Source organism: Amphibalanus amphitrite, unplaced genomic scaffold (genome assembly GCF_019059575.1).
Source record: "Amphibalanus amphitrite isolate SeventyFive unplaced genomic scaffold, NRLGWU_Aamphi_draft 000527F_arrow, whole genome shotgun sequence".
Lineage (NCBI taxonomy): Eukaryota > Metazoa > Arthropoda > Thecostraca > Balanomorpha > Balanidae > Amphibalanus > Amphibalanus amphitrite.
In genome coordinates this window covers 171,055-192,955 of record NW_024882021.1, presented here as the reverse complement: position 1 = coordinate 192,955, position 21,901 = coordinate 171,055, and the positions used below count along the sequence as shown (strand labels likewise).

Here is a 21,901-nt window from a genome sequence, read left to right as displayed (position 1 = left end):
TAGGACTTGAGATTACGATTAGGTTTGGATCAATAATGCGTTTCTGTTATTCGCGTTCTTGCGAGTTAGCGCCAATAATTACTCCACCAATATTAGCACAGGGTATTGTGAGGCACAGACGGCTTGTTTGCCCGTCTCCTATGGCGTAACGTTTACCAGCATGACCGTATGAGACACAGATGCACTTCTCATAAACACACGTCCAGACCGGAATAATAAGAGGGACACACCGTCACGTACGCAGGGCATATGCACGTTTTCCGCCAGTGGTACCGGCTACTGTTAGATTTCCCGCTTAGGTAATACTGGGTAACGAGGCAGTGAGAGGTTTCTACGGCAGGGGGAAAGGGGAAGATTGGCACAATGCAGTCGGAGAGTAAGTTGAAGCTATGCCAAAGGCAAGAAGCCGAGGGTCAGGGGTGAGTCACCCAAAGGGCGGATAAGGCAAGCTGTAGTGTCCCGAATAAGTCCTCATACTTATTTTGTAAGGGTACCTTAATCGGTACTGGACAGCCTCAGGGGAGGTAACGATGTACTCCAGGACACGTAAGGCCTTGAAAGTAAATCCCAGGGTTTAAGGAGAGTTCCTGAGGAGAGTTCCAGGATATGAACGGTGGTCCCTGGGTCGTGAACGGAGGTGTTACACGCGGACCGGAAGAGGGCATAGGTAATCTCTCCCGGATAGAGAGATAAGTCGGATGTAAATCGCGTATATGTGTACCATAGGTCTATCGGACGTGTGTGGATCCCATAAAGTAGTAGGGTGGATATTTGTGCAATTATTCTGGACGGCCCTGCGATAAGTATCTTTGTCGCCGGTTAGCGGAGCATGCATATGGATTTCGGAAAAAGACATTTATCTCGCCGGGGAGATTGTCGTCAGCCAGACACCTAACACTATCGGAGGGAATTTCGGGGGCTGCTAAATCGATTGGGGTGAGTGAATGGAGGGCAAATGCTTTGTGTGGATGAGCGTAAGAATGATGAAGGATAAATCTTAGGATAAGGCCGATAGGAGTTAAGCAGAACTCAGGTTGGGCAGTCAAGCTAATGATTCTCGAGGGCAGCTAAACTAGCAACGCTAATACGAATTAAGTGGGCAAATTTTCGTAATGGGGAGGCCAGTGATATAGGAATGGGTGACTGGACGAATGATCACATTCAATTAATCAATGTAATTACCACCCATAGGTTTGGCAGTGGTCATCGGGACTTCGAATGCCCTGTCCTTCACCTGCCCAACTGTGCCGCAAATGTAGCGAGGGGATTTAGAAAAGAAGAAGAAAGAGAGGATAATAACTGCTTCCTTGCGGGTAATCAAACGCCTTCTTTGCGGTTGATCCAGCACCGCGGTCCACTGTCGTTCAGCTGGTTGTAGAGGAACAGAGCTATTTGCTGCTGGAATGAACTCGATAGTTGAACTGGTAGAACAGGGGAGCTTGAGAGTCTTGGAAAAGATCCCGAGATAGATCTAGAGAGAGATCCAGATAGTGATGAGATCCTGAGATAGATGTAGATATAGATCCACCTGATAGAGATCTTGAGATGGTGTTGAGATCCACCTGAGGGAGATGTCTAGAGATCCACCTTGCATACAAATACATCTGATGGAAGATGCTTTTTAATTTAGAGGCTTGATGATTCTGTTCATTGTATAGACCATGATGCACGAGATGCTTCTTCACTGCTCGGATTAGGGATAGAGGTATCCGATCAGCTGGGTTTGCGGCACAGTTGGGCAGGTGAAGGACAGGGCATTCGAAGTCCCGATGACCACTGCCAAACATATGGGTGGTAATTACATTGATAAATTGAATGTGATCATTCGTCCAGTCACCCATTCCTATATCACTGGCCTTCCCATTAAGAAAATTGCCCACTTAATTCGTATTAGCGTTGCTAGTTTTAAGTTGCCCTCGAGATTAATTAGTTTGACTGTCCTAACTGAGCTTCGCTAAACTCCCATCGGCCTTATCCTAAGATTCATCCTTTACCATTCTCACTCTCATCCTCTCTCTACGTTCGTTCGTCATATATTCACCCCAAATTTATTTAGCGCCCCTCGAATTCCCTCCGATGGCGTTAGGTGCCTGACTAATAGCGATCTCCCCGGCGAGATAAATGTCTCTTTCCGAAATCCATATGCATGCTCCGCTAACCGGCGACAAAGATACTTACCGCAGGGCCGTCCAGAATAATTGCATAAATATCCACCCTACTAATTTATGGGATTCACTACACGACCGATAGACTTATGGTACACACATACACGATTTATATCCGACTTATCTCTCTACCGGGAGAGATTACCTATGCCCTCTTCCGGTCCGCGTGTAACATTCCCGTTCACGACCCAGGGACCCTAGTTCATATCCTGGAACTATCCTTAACCATGGGATTTACTATTCAAGGCCTTACGTGTCCTGGAGTACATTCTTCCCTCCCCTGAGGCTGTCCAGTACCGATTAGAGTACCTTTACGAAATAAGTATGAGGACTTATCCGGGACACTACGGCTCGCCTTATCCGCCCTTTGGGTGACTCACCCCTGACCTTCGGCTTCTTGCCTTTGGCATAACTTACTCTCCACTGCATACTGTGCCAATCTTCCCCTTCCCCCCTGCCGTAGAAACCTCTCACTGCCTTCTCACCCAGTGTTACCTAAGCGGGAAAATTAACAGTGGCCGGTACCACTGGCGGAAAACGTGCATATGCCCTGCGTACGTGACGGTGTGTCCCTCTTATTATTCCGGTCTGGACGTGGGTTTCGAGAAGTGCATCTGTGTCTCATACAGTCATGCTGGTAAACGTTACGCCATAGGAGGCGGGCAAACAAGCCGTCTGTGCCTCACAATGCCCTGTGCCAATATTGTTGGAGTAATTATTGGCGCTAACTCGCAAGAACGCGAATAGCAGAAACGCATAATTTAACCAAATCTAATCGTAATCTCAAGTCCTAATTGCTGCTACACGCGTGAACCTTATCATCAGTTCTCGTATACAATCCTAGCAGACCTTGAACCGCTCTTGATTTAATCAGACATATGATCTAGAACCAATTAACACGCATCGATCTGCCGTCTGGTTGTGATCCACCGTACCATAGTGAATTACTGAATGCTCAAACGGAAATGCCTCCTTGAAACTCGTTCGATAGCTTCTGATGGGCTACTAGTTACCTAAACAAATTATCTTTATAGAGTGCCAGAATATTGTCATAGGGTCCCTAGCCTTTCATAGGGAATCTAATTTAAATCATCCTATTAGCAGTAAACAATGCGCATCAAACGAAGTGCAGTCCTAGATATCATATAGCATATCATATTTAACTGTCTACGTTCTTATCCCGTTGCAACTTTCCGCAACTAACCAGACTCCTATACGTGACCTTCACCTACCGCCCGCGCCCCAATTACGGCTAACCCACTGCCCCTGTTGTGGCTGCTTCTCGCGCCCTCTGGCGGCTCAACGCCCGTGTCGGGAACGACGATTACGACGGCCGCCGGCCGGCGCCGCGTCGACAGTCGACAGTTGTCAAGGCCGCGCCGCGATGGGCGCGTCATCACTCGCGGTGCAGTACTGGTGTGTGCGGTCTCTTCGGGCCGGGAGATTCAACGGCTGTGTCAGTGAGTGTGAATCTGGTAAAATATCGCTTCGATATCTCCCTGTTCGACATCTCATCAGCTCCATTCCACGTAAGTTTTTTTTTTTTTTTACTCCTGTCCCATTTGATCGTTTCCCAACAAAACTGGTCCTTTCTAGTATTTATTCTACAAAGCACAACGATCGGTACCTATATTAGTCGCATATTAGTTCTAACCACAAACATTTCTACATCTACCTGTTACTCGACATTTCGCAATTTCAATGACGCAAAGTGACCATCTAAAGTCGCAAAGTGTCAAACCGTCAACCTCAAACCACTGCTCGCAACTATGCACCTAAGTAACAGGAAAAATTCCGCCGTACGCTCAAGCATTCGTATCTGTCGCAAATCATAATTCATAGCCATATTCATAGATCGATCGCATGAATCAGTCGCCACCTTAAAACATTACATTCCTTTCAAACGTATTTACCTGTTCTATAATTGATTTCGACTTCCATTTTAGCTTCCATTTTAGATTACAGCAATATTACCAATGATTTCGCAATGCAACTTTTAGTGAGTACAGCACGAATCTAAACCCTTTATTTCACAAACGTTCCAACCTCAAAACGCACCTGGCCATCGCCCATAATAAATCGAACGAACCATCTTGACCGAAGACAAAGACATTTCAACGTTGTCACGCATCCTGTCATCAATTTCAGCGTTCGTGACACTGAGCTACTTATGTAAATTTTCGGATCTCGCTCTTGGCCTAATCGTGAACTCCCACTGACAATAACGGTTTGCTGGCGACTCTGACATGACCTCGAAATTCAGATCCTAACATGCTACTAGGGTGTCTGGACCAATAAGTTCAAAGTAATTTAAGTTTTCCAATTCCAATTGAGAGTGCATTTTATGGTAACCGAAAATGTTTGGCAGTCGTCACGGGCACGGCACGCTGGGCAGAGGGGGGGGGGGGGCAAGGATTGGGATTGAGCAGACTTTTCAACAACACTCACATTCTGGAGTTCTCTGCGCTTCCGCTTCTCAGTGTGGTCTCAAGCGTCGGCGGTTGTCCTCCGGCTCTGGTCACTCGAACTGAAGAGGCTTCTCGCGGGTGACCCGGACTGACGGCGGCTCCCAGATGGCGTCTCCGGCTCCAGCTGTGGACTGTGACTCTCGGCTGCTCGACTGTGATTCTGCCTCTGGTTGGGTGGCGCACCCTTTTATAGTTGGGGGGGGGAGGGGTGACTGCCACGCCCTTGCGACGTCATCTTCCTCTGCCTTCTTCTGGTGGGTGGGGCCGTAAGATGGCGCCCTCTGTCCTGTTTAGTCACCTTGCTCCTCTGTGCCTGCAATTTTTGGCCGTCGAATCGTCTTCGTGTTGAGTGCTTTATCATTTTAGTAATCGCTGGCATAAAACAATCCCCGAAAGGTTTGTGATTTTCGAGTTTTAATTTTGATTCTTCAATTTCATTTTATTCAAACTTTTGTTTCCTTCCGTTTCGTCTGCCGGCAACGTCCCTTGTGACGTCACTCTTGCTCCGCCCACTGGCCCGGGTGTGGCCGTAAGTCAGCGCCTTCTTCCTCTGCGGAGATCTCTGGAACTACCTCATGAGGCCATTGTGAGGTCGGTCACCCGGTTGTTTTGCCAGGGTCACTCACCCTGGGCTGATGTACCCGACAAAGGAGGCTGTGTGCTCCAGCCGGCATCCATCCTTGACACTGCTCCATGATCTGTTGACATATCTTACTGATCCAGCGCTCCCAGCCGTTATCTGTCCTCGGCGTGGGTCCATGAGCTGTTGACAATGTTACTGATCCAGCTGTTACTTGTTGGGGTTCGAATCGTTCATCCTGCGGTAGCTGTCTCCAAAAGCGCGCGTCTTAATGGGAGTTTAACGGCTGCCCATTCTGTGCGGACAGTGATAGATTAGGGGAACTGGGGGGGGGGGGGAATTGGGTGTGGGAAAGCGAGCTAGGCGTGTGGCCGGACTGCGAGGGAGAGGGACTGCCGGACCGAGCCGTGCCGAAAAGATACTACGTTAAATGTTCAAGATGTAGCGTGCTACACAAACCCAGCTGATCGGATCCCTCTATCCCTAATCCGAGCAGTGAAGAAGCATCTCGTGCATCATGGTCTATACAATGAACAGAATCATCAAGCCTCTAAATTAAAAAGCATCTTCCATCAGATGTATTTGTACGCAAGGTGGATCTATATCTACATCTCCCTCAGGTGGACGTCATCTCTCCCAGAAGGGACATCTATCTCAAGATCTCTATCTGTATCAAGATCCCTCTCTATAGCTATCTCAGGATCTCCCAGCAGCAATTTGCTCCCTCTCTCTTCTGCTACAACCAGCCGAACGACATTGGACCGCAGTATTTGATGAACCGCAAAGAAGATGCAGCTTTTTTATTCCTTCTTCATTCTTTCTTCTAAATCCCTTGCTACAGTTTCAACTCACAATCAACCAACAAACATTTTGGCTATCTCGGATTTTCAATTTTTGAAAATTTTGATCACGTGACCTTTTGTCCTATTTTTCGAAGAGTGACCTTGATATTTTCCCCACTGAAAGTTGCAATTTTGTCTGATGACGATTAAAGCCTTATCAATTGTCATTCATATGCGATAATAAAATAAGTGGTTATCGCCCTGCGTTGACCTCAGGTCAGGTCATTTTTATGACCTGTCCACTATTACGAGCGGGAGCGACAGCGAGATCTCGAGAATAAAGCAAGATAGCGACAAGCGGTAGACGGTAAAGGGTATACACGGATAAGGTCTATAACTTTTATTAAGGTCATTTTCAGGTCAGGTCAAAGATGACGTCACAGGAGCTAAAAGGAAGTCAACATAGCGGCACTATACATATATATGAAGTTTTTTTTAAATAACTTTCAAGGTATCCCAGCTAGGACCAAACTAATAGCACCATCGTGATCCTCTCGTCGATCCGCATCGAAACATATGTATGTTGACCTCGAAAGGTCGAAAGGTCAAAAGTTGACCTTAGGTCACGTGATCTAAGGTCAACTTTTGACCTTTCGACCTTTCGAGGTCAACATACATATGTTTCGATGCGGATCGACGAGAGGATCACGATGGTGCTATTAGTTTGTTCCTAGCTGGGATACCTTGAAAGTTATTCGAGAAAAACTTCATACATATGTATAGTGCCGCTATTTTGACTTCCTTTTAGCTCCTGTGACGTCAGCTTTGACCTGACCTGAAAATGACCTTAGTAAATGTTATAGACCTTATCCGTGTGTACCCTTAACCGTTTACCGCTTGTCGCTATCTTGCTTTATTCTCGAGATCTCGCTGTCGGTCCCGCTCATAATAATGGACACTGGACAGGTCATAAAAATGACCTGACCTGAGGTCAACGCAGGGCGATAACCACTTTTTTATTATCGCATATGAATGACAATCGATAAGGCTTTAATCGCCATCAGACAAAATTGCAACTTTCAGTGGGGAAAATACCAAGGTCACTCTTCGAAAAATAGGACAAAAGGTCACGTGATCAAAATTTTCAAAAATTGAAAATCCGAGATAGCCAAAATGTTTTTTGGTTGATTGTGAGTTGAACCATATAAAGTTTTTATCGTAAAAAACCAATAGTTTCTGAGTTATAGGCCGCCAAACATAGGGCTGCAGCGCGAACTCCAGGTATTGCCCGAGGCTAATCTCGGAAACCGTTGTTCGAAGAAAAAAATCCTTGCCACAGCTGGCTTCCCCGCCCATCACAACCCCTTACACCAGTTTTCAACGAAGAATAAAATATGAGGGTGCAAATTTAATTTTTTATTTGTCGATTTGTCGTGGAACGCCCCCTCAGGTCAAGGTCATGACCTAACCGGAAAGGGTCATGTTGCATATCAGTCGATCCGTATCGTCGAGCTGAACACATATAAGGCGTTTTCATCGCTCTAGCGTGCCTCTATCAAAAGTTATTTGCGACAAACTGTTAGATACCATTCGTGACCTAAGATGACCTCAGGGCACAAACAAGGGTCACGGACACCATTTTCATGTTCAGTGTGTCTAAACCACTTGTAATTCGGTGTTTGGGAGTGTTTATAATCATAATGTCTTTCTTCTAAAAGAGGCGCATTTCAATTTTCTCCCATTGACTTATAATGGGGAGGTCGCAAAATTGACCTGACCTTAGGTCATCGATATCAAAATTCTGAGATATACATTTTGTACATGCTATTGCTCTTAGCAATCGCTGAAAGTTTCAAAGCGATCGGTCACTCGGTGTAGCTATGACAGACATTGAAACTTTTTATGAGGTGAGGTCACTTCAAGTGACCTGGTGACCTGACCTTGAATGACCTTGGTCTGAAATTTTCACAACATTTGTAGAATTGATGTATGATAAGATGTACCAAAAACGGCGGCGGGAGCGCCGCCGTTTTTGAGATATTCGCGAAAAACCACAAGGGTGTTCAAACACCCCCCCCCCCCCCAGCAGGGCGCGGGTTAATCTACATAGTTATCACAAACAAAATAGATATCTTAATTTTTGCACTAGCCGCTTCAGAGCTGGAGCGTTCATACAGCACCTTTATGAAAGGCACCATGAGAATGCCATTGTAACAAAGAGCCTGGCGCAGTGCTTGTTTGGCATAGGAGTTTCAGCACTAAAACCGAACCAACAATCAATGAGCATTTATCATTTATTTAAAAATTACAACAGGTGGTCTCGATTAAACTGGACAGTACGTATAGGGTGTCCACGCTTCAACAATTGAAGTGAAGAGACTACAGCAGCCAGTGGTTCCTATCCCAGGCGAACAGCTGGGATAGGGATAGGGATGGGATGGATAGGGATAGGGATGGGATATCCCAGGAACAGCAGCAGAAAAACCTGGCTGTTCGCGGGAGCACTGACCAGCACGCAAGCTAACACTCTGAGGGCCATCATAGAAACTCCGTAAAGGAAGTCGGTTACGGCCAGCATCATGCTAAGCATCCCGTACTGGAAGCGCTGACCAAACTCTGGCCAGCGCCGTTACAGGAGGAGCAATCCCATCCCATGCGCATTAGTTTACGAACAAGGAAAAATTGATCGAGGAAAAATGGATTGGTGACATGTTGTGAATTCACGATTTGATCACTTGTTTTCTTCAGGTGCAATAAAAGAAGAACGAACAGCCAAAAGTTTGAAAATTGGTACGACCAATGTCAGAAATACTACATGCTGCTCGCGAAAATCTCAAGTTTCTACGGCATAAGTAACACTGTCATTGGAGCTTCATAGCTCGGAACGTTTTTTTTTTGGGGGGGAAGGGGGTACCCGGTACTTTCAAACATGAACAGAAACATCAACATACACCGTAAACACTCATCTATGCCTGCCTTAGTGACCAGTATCATCGAGTTCACTTTGATATCGGCCAAAAGGCCGAGAAGCGATGTATATCAACGAGTTCACCTTTGGCTACGGACCCCGGGCAGTTGTGAGAGCGGCGGCCCGGCGGTGGGCGACCGACCACTCCCGGCGCGCGCGCACTCGGTACTCACGTTGTCCAGGAGGCCGTTCATGGAGTACCCGCACGGGTCGAACAGCACGTCATCGATCCGCACTCCGGGCAGCAGTTGGTCGATGCCGGAGCGCTGCAGCACAAACACAAACATTAGCTCACCAGCGCCGCACGAACACATGTCCCCGGACCACACAACATAGGCGGACACTGTGAACGAGCATCACCGAGATCCAATACCGGTAGCTTCATACATATTGCCTATTGGTACAGTTATATGATATCTTATGTCTTCAGATGACCGTGACGGCCGCCGGACTCCGACCACGGCCGGCGGAGGTGACCATCAGGTCCACTCGACGCCTGAACCGTGACGCTCTGTGCCTGGACCTGCTGCAGGCCGACTGGGCGGACGTCAGTGCGGCCGAGTCAACAACAGATAAATGGGACGCCTGGCTGTCGATCTGGAGCCCCATCATCGACCGTCACATGCCGCTTCACAGAGTCAAGATGAAGCATCCTTCCTACCCCTGGCTACAGGATGATGACGTCATAGATGCCATGGATGCGCGCGACCAGGCACGTGTTGATAAGGACCGGACTCCCTGTGAAGCTACAGAACGGGAGTATCGGCGCTGCCGGAACGCAGTCAAAAATGCGCTAAACCGTGCCTGTTCTGCCTACTTCTTGACTTCTTTCAAAAACCAGCGATCGACAACGTGGAAGGATATTCAGAGGTTCCTTATCGCCTCCAAGAAGCCTGCTCCAAGGACCAACAACGTGACTGATCAAGAGCCCCAATGGGCGGACAGGCTGAACTACCACTTCGCCTCGGTGGGCCCCGACGTGGCGCAGGCCCTGGCAGCGTCATACGTCGGTGAGAATGAGATCCTGCCGCCGCGGCCGCCGCGCGTGTGCAGCGGCGCGCTGTCACTGCGCCCGGCCACGCTGCCAGAGCTGTCGGCCGCGCTGCAGCGGATGAGCTCTTCGGGCGCTAGTGGAGCAGATGGGATCACGGTTAGCCTCCTCAGAGCTACGTTTCCCGTTGTTGGTCCCCACTTACTCCGCGTTATAAACAGTTCCATCGTAACGTGTGAAGTGCCGCCCCAATGGAAGTCGGCAACAGTGATCCCTTTGTTGAAGAAGGGTGACCCCAGTGATCCATGTAATTACAGACCAATATCTATTCTCCCTACTGTAACCAAGCTATGCGAACGTGTGGTGTGTGACCAGCTGATGGACTATTTGTTATCACACAATATCTTGTGTCCTCAGCAGTTCGGTTTCCGTCCCGGCCAATGCACTGAGTCGGCTATGCTAGATGCCGTCATGTACGTGTCTGATAACATGGATCGTGGCTTGGTTACGTCGCTTGTCACCGCTGACACATCGAAGGCATTCGATAGTGTTGAGCACGACCGACTGTTAGATAAACTAGGGTGGTATGGCATAGACGATAAGTGGTTTGGCGCATGGTTGCGGGGTCGCACACAGTCGCTGCGTGGCGGGACTAGTACTCTGAATGTGACGCACGGCGTGGTCCAGGGTTCAATTCTGGGCCCTGTACTTTTTTTGGTGTTTACCAACGACTTGGCTCAAAGTATTCCTCACGGGAAACTGATAATGTACATACGCTGACGATGCCCAGTTTCTTGACGCTGACCTGCCTCAAAACACTTCAGATCTTCAGACTCGCATTGAACAAAACTTGGCCATTGCTGTAGATTGGTTTTCTCAAAACAGCCTCAAAATCAACCCCATTAAAACAGAGCTAGTTCTCATTAAGTCGCGGCGGCTCGCCACCAACGCGCAGTTCTCGGTCAACTTCGATGGCAGCTTTATAAGACCGTCACACAGCGCCAAGATCCTGGGTGTCGCGGTGGACTCATGTCTGTCGTGGGAGCCACACATTTCAGCCATTGTGCGCCGCTGCTACAGCTTTTTGATCGGATTCGTCAGAATGAGGTACCGTCTCCCCGCTGAAACCAAGCGACTGCTGATCGAAGCCTTTGTATTCCCTCATGTGCGGTACTGTCTGTCTGTGTGGGGAAGCTGCACTGCTACCCAGAGGCGTCGTGTGCAGAAGGCTTTGAATTTTGCCGCGCGCATTGTCAGTAACGTTGGCTACCGCGAGCGAGTGTCACCGGTGTTACACGAGCTTAAATGGCTGAAAGTTGACGACCATCTATGAACATGATGTCTTGTTAGTACGAGCACTCCTCATGGACGATCGAGCACCGGAGCCTCTGCGTGAGCGAGTTGTTCGTCGCTCTGACGTATCCTGTCGCATCACCCGCTCGAGCATGGAAACACTGCTGGAACTGCCGCGTGTCCGCACTGAGTTTGGCCGCCGCTGTTTCTGGCCTCGTGCGTGTAGAGCCTGGAACGATTTGCCCACGGACTTACGAGCGTCGGCCGCAGGTAGCAGCGGCGCTTTCAAAGCCGCTTTGAGGTCATACCTGTTGGCTAGATGAGGCCCACCGAAGTAGTACCTGTCGTTTATGTGCCGTGTCTTTTATGTGCGTTTTAAATCTTGCCCTGCTCTTGTCATACGCATTTTAAACCTGTATTTATGTTAACTGACGTGAATGCTCGAAAACCCACCATGTGGAAGCACCTAAATACATACATAAGTCTTAAACGGCGGGATATACCGCACAGCTGGAAAGTGGCAGAGTCACAGTTTTTTTTCGGAAGAAGGCCGGAACTGACAAGCGGTAAGTGGCCAGGGTTCACAGCTGCGTCAGCCGGACAGGACGCACACACCCGTGACTCACAAACCGAGCACGCGGCAGAATATGAGCGCGTTACATCAGCGCCTTATGTAACAGAGCGGGGCAGAGCACACACTGGTGGCGGCGCTGTCTGCGTGTTGAGGACACCCAGACCACGGCGGCAACCGCCGCCAGATGCCAGAGCGAAACTAACGACACGGAGCGGGGTGGCGGCGCTGTCTGGGTGTTGAGGACACCCAGACCACGGCGGCCACCGCCACCAGATGCCAGAGCGAAACCAACGACATGACACACACACACATACACCTTAAGATAACTTTGAACGCCTACGGCGGTAAATCTAAAAATTTTGCCATTAAACAATAATGAACACGCATTCCATTAACACAACATAGATGCGCATCTACACACATAGCAATATTGGCTAGCGTGTGACAATGTCTGCGTAATAATGTCAGTGAAGTTGTGCTAATGTAGGCATACCAACGTTAGTGTCAGTGTCAATGTCAGTGTGTCAGTGTCAGGGTGTCGATGCCAGTGTCCGTGTAGTTCGTACCTTGGTGGCCTCAGCTGCGGTGGCGCACTGGCTCTGGTGGAAGAGCGCCATCACCTCTGGCTCCAGGTCGGTCATCACCACCTCCAGCGTCTGGTCCGGCTGGTGGCGGTGCGGCGCGGCCAGCGCCGGGGTGGCCAGCGGGCCCACCCGGCCGCCACCCAGCAGCGCGTACGGACGGTCCAGCGCGAACAGGTACCAGCAGTCGCCGTTCAGGCGGCCCAGGCAGTAGGCCTGCCCGGCTGAGCGGCGCGCCGCGGGGGCGGTCAGTCAGCGCCGCGCACACGGCACGCGGCCGGCTGAGCGGCGTACCGCGGGCAGCCGTCAGTCAGCGCCGCGCACACGGCACGCGGCCGGCTGAGCGGCGTACCGCGGGCAGCCGTCAGTCAGCGCCGCACACACGGCACGCGGTCGGCGGCGACAGCCCGCCGCGGGCAGCGGTCAGTCAGCGCCGCGCACACGGCACGCGGCCGGCGGCGACAGCCCGCCGCGGGCGGCCATCAACAACGGGCTGGGCGGAATATGGGCTGGTACAACTGAAACTGGCTGGCCAGACGCAGTACAATATTGTGGGCCCCTGACGATACCTCAATCTTGCCCATAGGAAATTTCCGCCTTCATCACCCACGCAAGTCACAAAAATGAATACAGCATTATCAAGTGTAAATAAAGTATGTAGATCCTTAATTACACCAGCTGGCCCGAGTCCGCCCGCGGCGCGAAGCGGCCGCGCGCTACTCACTGGGGAACATGTTCTCCAGAGCCTCCACCTCGGCCGTGAAGCTGCGGTGCGTCTCGTCCTGCAGACTCGGCTGGCGGAAATTCTTCCGCGAGTAGAAAATGTCCTGAGGCCCACCACGAACACGACAGCGTCACCATGAGCCGTGTCGGAAAAAGGCGTCCCGCTCCCATAGCTCCGAACCGTTGTATGGAGCAGACCATACGAAAGGATAAGGGTGGACGGGGCAGGGGCCGGGAAGCCTGCGAGCTAGCGAGCGGGCGGGGACAGAGCCTTCTTCCGCCCTGCTGATATTGCTTTTTTAGAATCGTTTGAGAAAAGTTGGTTTCGGTATTCTAGAAAAAATTGCTTGAACCTCAGTTTAATAGTTACAAGACCTTGACACCCCCAACACTTAACGAATGCACCGGGCAACATTCATTAGTAAAAAAGGTGATTCGATATGACTTACCTCCACCTGCGTGAAGCCGGTATGCTGCTTGACCAGGCCCAGGAGGCGAGGGATACATTTGAGCGGCGTTGTAGTGCCGCACGTTTTCAGGATGAACCGGCAGCGCGATATGAACATGCTGCTCTCACTGCGGAAGATGAGACAGCCATTAGTCTCACAGCATTTGTTTGTTTGTTTATTGGGGCTTTAGGGCGCGCCGACTGCGAAGGTCATTTTGCGCCCATAACGTCACACTAATAAAACAAGTGTTTCAAAACAAGAGACCTTCTATATACCAAGGCTAGAAAGTAAAAGACTTGATAAAAAAGACAAGGTAAGATAGAACAGCGCACGAGCGTCGTAACAGTCAACTGACTAGACAAGTAGACTAGAGAGGAATTGGGTCAGGTTGAGTAAATCACTTGGAAGTTGACCGAACGGATAAAGGAAAAAATATTGCCGGATAAAACCCAGGGTGACTCGTCACCCAGTAGGTGGCGGATAGTGGTACCAGGAGCAATACAGCCCAGGTAGCGTGTCCGGTTCCGTTCAAAGAGTGGGCAAGATAAAAGAACGTGAGCGACGGTTAGAGGCACAGAACACCTGTTGCACAAAGGCTGCTCACCTCCTGAAAGGAGATAGCTGTGCGTCGCGTATGTGTGACCAATACGGAGTCTGCAGAGGGCCACTTCCTGGAAACGATTGCCTTGCAGGCAAGACTGCCAAGGCTCTAGAGTTGGTTTCAACTCTCTCAGCTTGTTCCTTACACACAAATCCCACTCTGCCTGCCACTTTGAAAGCATGAAGGGTCGCACCAGCGGATACAAATCCCGGGCAGGCAGAGGCAAGCGCCGAGTGCAGGGTGCTGCGGCGGCGCGTCTGGCAGCAGCATCAGCAAGCTCATTGCCTTCAATGCCGACGTGACTGGGAATCCAGCAGAAACGGACTGATTTTCCAGATTGCTCCACCGACGTAAGCCGAGTCAAAATGTCCCGCACGATGGGGTCAACTGAGTTAAAAGTACGTAAGGCCAATAAGCTGCTAAGAGAGTCAGATAAAATCAAGTAAAAGGGACTACCAGAAACCTCGATGAAACACAAAGCCTCCTCTATAGCGACTAGCTCTGAAGAAAACACCGAGGCGGAAGGTGGCAGAGAAAACGAGCGGGTGTCACGACCAGCGACAAAAGAGCAGCCCACTCCCTCGGTTGTCTTCGAGCCGTCTGTATAAACCGTGATAAAACCATCATAAACGGCAATGTGCTCTAAGGCTCTGGCTCGCGCCTCAGCAGGCAACAAGTTGTCCTTCTTAACAGTCGATAGTGAGAGGTCCACTTGCGGATTGGCGTTTTTCCAGGGTGGAGGGGGCGTGTCCCAGGTACGCCGGACGCCACGCAAGGATATGCTAGCAGCTGAAAAAAGACCTCCCATGCGTTCTCCAAACGACGGTCGTACCCTCCCGTCAGATCGAGTAGCGTGACGTGAAAAGACGTACGGGTACGTCGGATGCGTTGGGTATTGGCGAAGTTTCAAAGTGTAACGCATCCCCAGCATCTGGCGACGAAGAGCTAGAGGTGGCTCATTCGTTTCAGCCAGAAGACTACTCTTTGGAGAAGTGCGGAAAGCCCCGGTGGCAACGCGGAGCGCAGCGTGATGTACTGCGTCCAGGGACTTCTTGCTGGACTCACTTGCAGAATCGTAAACAAAACACGCATAGTCCAGCTTCGATCGGATGATCGACCGGTACAAGAGGAGCAGAGTTTTGCGATCCGCACCGTATGATGTGCGGGCAACACACTTTAAAACGTTCAGGGATTTAAAACATCGTTCCCGAAGCGTTCTAAAATGTTCTTTATACGTCAAACGTCCGTCAAACGTCATACCAAGAAACTTCGCCACCGGCTGCGTGGGGATCGTCTGTCCGTACAGACGGATACCCAATGTAGGGTCAGCGCAGCGGCGGCGACAGAAATGCATGGCAACGGTCTTCCTCGTTGAAAAGCGGAGACCATTGTCGCGGCTCCATCTCTCAAGCCGTCTGACTGCAAGCTGCAGTTGTCTGGCCATGTGCCGAGCGCTGGAAGCGGCGAACCAGATGGAAAAATCGTCAACAAAAAGCGATCTGCCGATAGAGACCGGGAGATCATCGGCGATATCGTTAATCGCCACTGCGAGTAACGCCACACTAAGCACCCCTCCCTGAGGGACTCCATTCTCTTGGATAAAACTGCTAGACAACTGGTTACCAACTCGGACTTTAAACCGACGACCCGATAAAAAGTTCTCGATAAAGAGGCCCATCCGGCCGCGTATGCCGTACTTATATACTTTGGAAAGTATGCTGTGTCGTAAGACTGTATCATAGGCCGCCTCACAGTGCTCCAAGGTGCTTCTTTTCAGTAAAACAGGTGCGTATTTCGGTGTCAAGGGCTAAAATGTGGTCAACAGGGCTGCGGTGCTTTCTAAAACCGCACTGGGCGTTTGTAAAAACACCATGATGTTCCAGAAACCAGCTAAAACGCACATTGACCATCTTCTCCATCAGCTTTGATAGCGATGATGTGAGAGAGATGGGCCGATAATGGAGAGGGTCATGTCCCGACTTGCCAGCCTTCAAGATAGGAATGATAGTGGCTTCCCGCCAGGTCTCAGGGAAAGTGCCAGTCTCCCAAAGCGAATTGAAGGTTGCTAGCAGCGCCTCGAGGGCAACTGCTGGGAGATGACGGAGCATGTCGTTGTGGACAGCATCCGGACCTTCTGAGACGCTGCGCAACGAGCTGATGGCAGACGTGAGCTCAGCCATAGAGAAAGGCTCGTTGTACACCAAATTTTCAGCTGTGCTGAAGTCCACGGCGGCTGGTGCAGGTCGTGAGGACGGCTCTCCTCGGCAGCGCTGATAGAGTGCACGACCTATCGTCTCTGCGACGTCTGAAGGGTGAGATATGTCCGTGTTGTTCACTCTTAAAACCGGAAGCGGAACAGAGCTGAACCGGCCTTCAATGCGCTTCATGCGTGCCCATATTTGGGTCGTAGGGGTAAAACGGTTTAAGGAACTCACATAAGTGCGCCATGAAACAGCCTTTGCCTCCTTTAAAACGCGTCGGGCAAAAGCCCGCGCTCTCTTAAAAGCGATGAGGTTCTCAGTAGTACTACTCCGGTCAAACTTTCTAAAAGCGCGTTTCCTGGCACGAATCGCATCTCCGCATTCCTTGGTCCACCACGGGACCGGAGGACGACGAGGCCGACTCGACGTCTTGGGTATGCACCCGTTTGCGGAGTCATTGAGTAAACATGTAAAATCCTCTGTAGACATCACAGAGGCGTCGGCTCTGGCTAAAACAGAGGCCTCTACAGCGGCCTGGAATTCGCCCCAGTCGGCTTTCCGAACATTCCACCTAGGTGGACGGTTGCCCGACACTGGGGACTCCTGGTGCTCCAGCCACACTGGGAAGTGGTCGCTCCCGAGTGGGTCGTCATGGACGGACCAGGTAAAAAGCTGAGCTAGCCGCGGACTGACTAAGCTCAGGTCCAGAGCCGATGTTTGACCGGAGGTGTTGTAAAATGGGTGCGCTGTCCTGTATTTAAAATACACAGCGCCTCATCGCGGATAAAAGATTCTAAAAGTCGACCACGTGTGCCAGTCGTGTCGCATCCCCACGCCAGGCTATGGGCGTTAAAATCGCCGACTACCAGGACCGGAGGTGGAAGCTCATCGATAAGTCGATGAAGCTCAACCACCGGGAGCGCTATACCTGGTGGAAGGTATACAGAACAGACTGTCAGCTCCCGGTGGTTGAAATCAACTCTAGCGGCCACTGCCTGCAGAGGGGTCTGCAGCGAAATGTGGCGCGCAGGCACACTGTGGTGCACTGCCAAAAGTACACCTCCATGGGCAATGGTCGGGGTGTCTAAGTCTCTTCTAAAAACGGAGTAACCCTTGATGGCAAGGGTAACGTTTGGCGCTAGCTTGGTCTCCTGGAGACCTAAAACAAGGGGTGTGCGCCAACGGATAAGAGACTGTAGGTCCTGGTAGTTGGCCCGGAGGCCTCTATAGTTCCACTGTAGAATAAAAGGCGTGGTTAAAAAGGCGCAAAAAGGGCGCGTATAACATGAGGCAAAGGCGCACGCAGATACCTGACTGACCACAAAAAAGGTAAAAAACACCGAGAGAAATGCACATGGTAAAAAAGCGCAATAGCGCGAAAAAGATAAAAGGATAAAAGAGGAAATGACTAGACTGAAAGACTAGACTAGGTCCTCTAACTCCGAAGAGGCGCTCCCCCCGTAACGGATGCGGGGGTGCCCCGATCCCTCTCGGTGAAGCCTCCCTTCAGCGGAGGCAGATCGGGCGTGGCTCGAGCCCTGCTGGGGCTTTTTCGCCCGAGGGGCGTCACCCTCCGAGGGCGACCAGCTCGGGGGCGTCTGCCGCTTGGCGAGGCGCCCTGGAGCCGCGGAGGACTGTTGCCGCCCCGACGGGGATGTCGAGGCGGCGGCCTGTGTCCTCGACACAGGCGTCTCTGGCAGCGGCGGTGGTGGCCGCCGCTGCGGAGGTGGAGGAGGCGGCGGGGGACCCATGATGGGCCGAGTCCCCGCCTCAGGTGTCTCCGGGGTGTCAGCGGCGGCGGCCGCGTTGGCACTCCCGGAGGCGGAGTCGGCAGACGAGGCTTCCTTAGCCTCGAGGAGCCTCGAGGGCCTTCTGGACGAGGCGAGCCCTCCTCGCCTCACGTGCCCTCCTCTCCTCCTCCCCCCGCCGCAGAGCCTCCTGCACCGCCGTAGACGGTCGGGGGCGGGGCGGGGTGAGTGGCGCCTTACCCTGCGCCGGGGGGCGCCGACCACCCTGTCGGCGCTGGACGACGGTCCACTCGTCTCCACTCGCGGCTGGAGCCGGACTGGGTGGACCCCACACTGACTCCTGAGCAGCCTGCTCCGTGTCGCTCGGCGGCGCACGAGGCGCCGGGGGGTAGTCTCACAGCATGGCCGGAGAATCACCCACCCTCTGCACAGTGGGGCCAGCATCGCACCGGACGAGCCAAACATCACCTCTGGCGGGCCACCACACAACGCTAGGCCCGCAAAACTGACGACATCGTCAGGAACATCGCCAGACGACAATGTCTGAGGGCAGTCTTGTTGGGTCAGAATTGAGGTCGTGTCTTGTGTTTAGAGCCCATTGATGCAAGTGCTGCTGCTATCCCCACCCGTTTTCATATCTCAAAGAGCGGCGGGTCTTTGCACATCCCGGCTATTTCCGACCAATTGGCCCGTTTGTCAGACGAGCGCACCCACCTGAGAACGTAGGCGTCCACGAGGCTGCTGGAGCGGGTGCTGATGATCTCGCACTTGGCATCCTCCATCAGCTCATCGAGCGCCTCCCTGCAGCGGCCGCCGGAGGCGTCAGTCACAGCTCAACGGGCAACACAATCCCGGCACACACTACAGCACGCATCCGAAACGCAGCATTGCCATTTAGTAAGCCCATCATCCAATACAAGGCAATGGCGACTAGCATAATATAAGGACACTGCCGTAAAACGACGAGAAGCGCTAGAAACTGCCGCAGAGCGGGTTCAGCCCCGTTACCAGCGCGGCCGGCCCCGTAACCAGCGCCCCCTGTTACCAGCGTGGCCGGCCCCGTTACCAGCGGGACCGGCCCCGTTACCAGCACCCCCTCCCCCTTACCAGCGCGGGCGGCCCCGTTACCAGCGCCCCCCCCCCCCCCCTTACCAGCGCGGCCGGCCCCGTTACCAGCGCGGCCAGCCCAGTTACCAGCGCCCCCCTCCCCTTACCAGCGTGACCAGCCACTTACCAGCGCGGCCGGCCCCGTTACCAGAGGGGCCGGCCCCGCTATCAGCGCCCCGGCCTCCCCCTTACCAGCGCGGCCGGCCCCGTTACCAGCGCCCCCGTTACCAGCGCGGCCGGCCCCGTTACCAGCGCCCCCTCTCCCGTTACCAGCGTGGCCGGCCCCGTTACCAGCGCGGCCGGCCCCGTTACCAGCGCCCCCGTTACCAGCAGGGCCGGCCCCGTTACCAGCACCCCCGTTACCAGCGCCCCCCGTTACCAGCGGGGCCGGCCCCGTAACCAGCGCCCCCGTTACCAGTGCGGCCGGCCCCGTTACCAGCCCCCTCCCTCCCCTTACCAGCGCGGCCGGCCCCGTTACCAGCGCCCCTGTTACCAGCGCGGCCGGCCCCGTTACCAGCACCCCCGTTACCAGCACCCCCCGTTACCAGCGCCCCCCGTTACCAGCGTGGCCGGCAGTTCAGTTGAGCACATGGTCGCCGCCCACAGACACTGTAAACACCCGTGGCCAGTGTGTTTATCAGGGCGGTGTGTTTATGTTACCTACGTATGTTTGCGAGGTGAATCGAGGCGTTTATGAGATGTGTGACTGCAACTGGAATGTGAAGTGTAACATTTTGTTTTCGAGAATATTCAAGCCTCATGCCATTACTGTATGCCTGGCCTATTCAAATACATTAGCCGGAGAGGCGTGATGCAAACTGGTGTAAGCAAATTGACCACGGTCAAAATGTTACACCAGTTTGCACTCCAGCCAATATTTTGGGATGGCCTCGTTCAAAAGGCCGGCTGAGAGCTTTGGTCTAGAAAGTTAATGCTATATTATGCTATATAATCCGAAAACGTTGGCATAAAGTAAAACACATACCTAAATCGGCCGTTGATAAATTATCAAGACTTTATTCTTTATCAACCCTCGCCCCGCTGGGGGGCCAATTTGCCCCCCCCCCCCTGTGGTTTTTCCTGAATACCAAGAAAACGGCGGCGCGCAGCGCCGCCAAATTTTCAGTACCTTCCCGGACATCAATTTGACACCTTCACACAAAATTTCAAGTCTTAGGTCACCTTAGGTCAGGAATTTTTGAGGTTAAACTGGGGTCATTTTCGAGCAAAAAATGAGCAAAAAACATGAAATCTTGAAGCGCTCACAAAAGCTACAGTTACCAAACAATTTCCAAGTTCTTTAGATAGTCATGTAGACAAAAGACAGCGCTACAAAAACTGCTATCTCGCATTTTCAAAATTTTGGGATTTTGACCCCCAAAAATTCAAAAAAAAATCAGAATAACACAAAAATAATGCCAAAATTTTTTCCGAATTTCGAAAAAAACGGAAAAAACGTGATAGTCCCTGCGCTCATCTATTTACAAACCAAATTTTAGATCGACACCTCCTTTTTTGGGCCAAGTTATAGCGAAAAAAACTGTTCAAAATTGATGACGTCATATTTTAACTCAATTTTTTAGCAATTCTAGACCACGTAGCGCAAAACAAAAACCACCATTGAACTCCCCGTGACGAGCTGCATCGAATCGATACCCATTTTATGCAAAAATATCAACTTTGAAACTTGACCTAATTTGACCTGACCTTGACCTGACCTTCACCGGAACATAATCTAAACTGACCCCAAAGCCTGCCTGACCCACATAATCGTATTTGGTATATAAAATGGACCATAAAACATGCATCACATGATATTTTCATATTGTGACCCTCAGTGACCTGACCTGTGACCTGACCTGGTATCAGTGACCTCAAATAGCATAATATGTGTTTGCGAACATTTCCCCGTCGATGATTTTCAATGAAATGCATTTTACTCGATTTCACAACGCATTTCTTGAAATGCCTGTAAACGGCGAAAATTCGACATTTGACCTAACCTGTGACGTCATCGGTTTGACCTAGGTCAATGAAATTGGGTCACAAGGTAGTTCCTTGTTGGGGATATCCAACACCGTCTTCCGCTTGTCGCTATGTTGCGTGGTTCACGAGATCTTAGGGGGGGGCAAATTGCCCCCCCCCCCCCAGCAGGGCGCGCTGCTCGGCAGACCCCAGCGGGGCGCGGGTTAAGTTTTTACCTCGGCCTTCGGCCTCGTTCAAAAATCCAGCAACAACATAGGTCTTAGCAAATTGTTTACAACGGCCTAGTTCAGTACCATATATTACTGAGCGGTAAGAAACTGCCTGTTTCAGTGCCCTCTGAGTGGTGAGGAGAACCGACTGTTTCAGGTGCCTCTCGATAGGTAGGTAAGAATTGACTGTTTTAGTGCCTCCTGAGTGCAATGGTGGAGGCCGTCGTGTCTCAAACTTCCTGCATAAATGACAGGCAAAGTAAAGGCAAGATCGACTGCTTCATTAAATGCTCCATTCAAATGTGTGTATAATATCGGCGAAGAGAACGAAGAGTATCATTAGCACGCCAATGGAAGTCAATATCTATTGGGGTTAGTCGACGTCTCTAACCCCGCCACTTCCATCCAACGCCTTCCAGCAACGGATAGGTCGAAGGGGTCGAAGTCCGAATGTGTTCCATTCAAAACTCCCGTG

At 51.4% G+C, this 21,901-nt stretch overlaps 1 protein-coding gene across 2 annotated transcripts in view; it reads right to left on the bottom strand.

Annotated features, from left to right (window-relative positions):
• Positions 1-21,901, bottom strand: part of LOC122393285 (S-adenosylmethionine decarboxylase proenzyme-like) — a 44,239-nt gene that overhangs the window by 20,250 nt on the left and 2,088 nt on the right. For both annotated transcript variants that reach the window (XM_043389181.1, XM_043389183.1), the window contains exons 3-7: positions 18,839-18,925; positions 13,575-13,701; positions 13,127-13,229; positions 12,388-12,626; positions 9,137-9,229 (exon numbers count right to left, since the gene is read on the bottom strand). In XM_043389181.1, the coding sequence (XP_043245116.1) occupies positions 9,137-9,229; positions 12,388-12,626; positions 13,127-13,229; positions 13,575-13,701; positions 18,839-18,925 (649 nt within the window). The remainder of the gene's footprint in view (positions 1-9,136; positions 9,230-12,387; positions 12,627-13,126; positions 13,230-13,574; positions 13,702-18,838; positions 18,926-21,901) is intronic.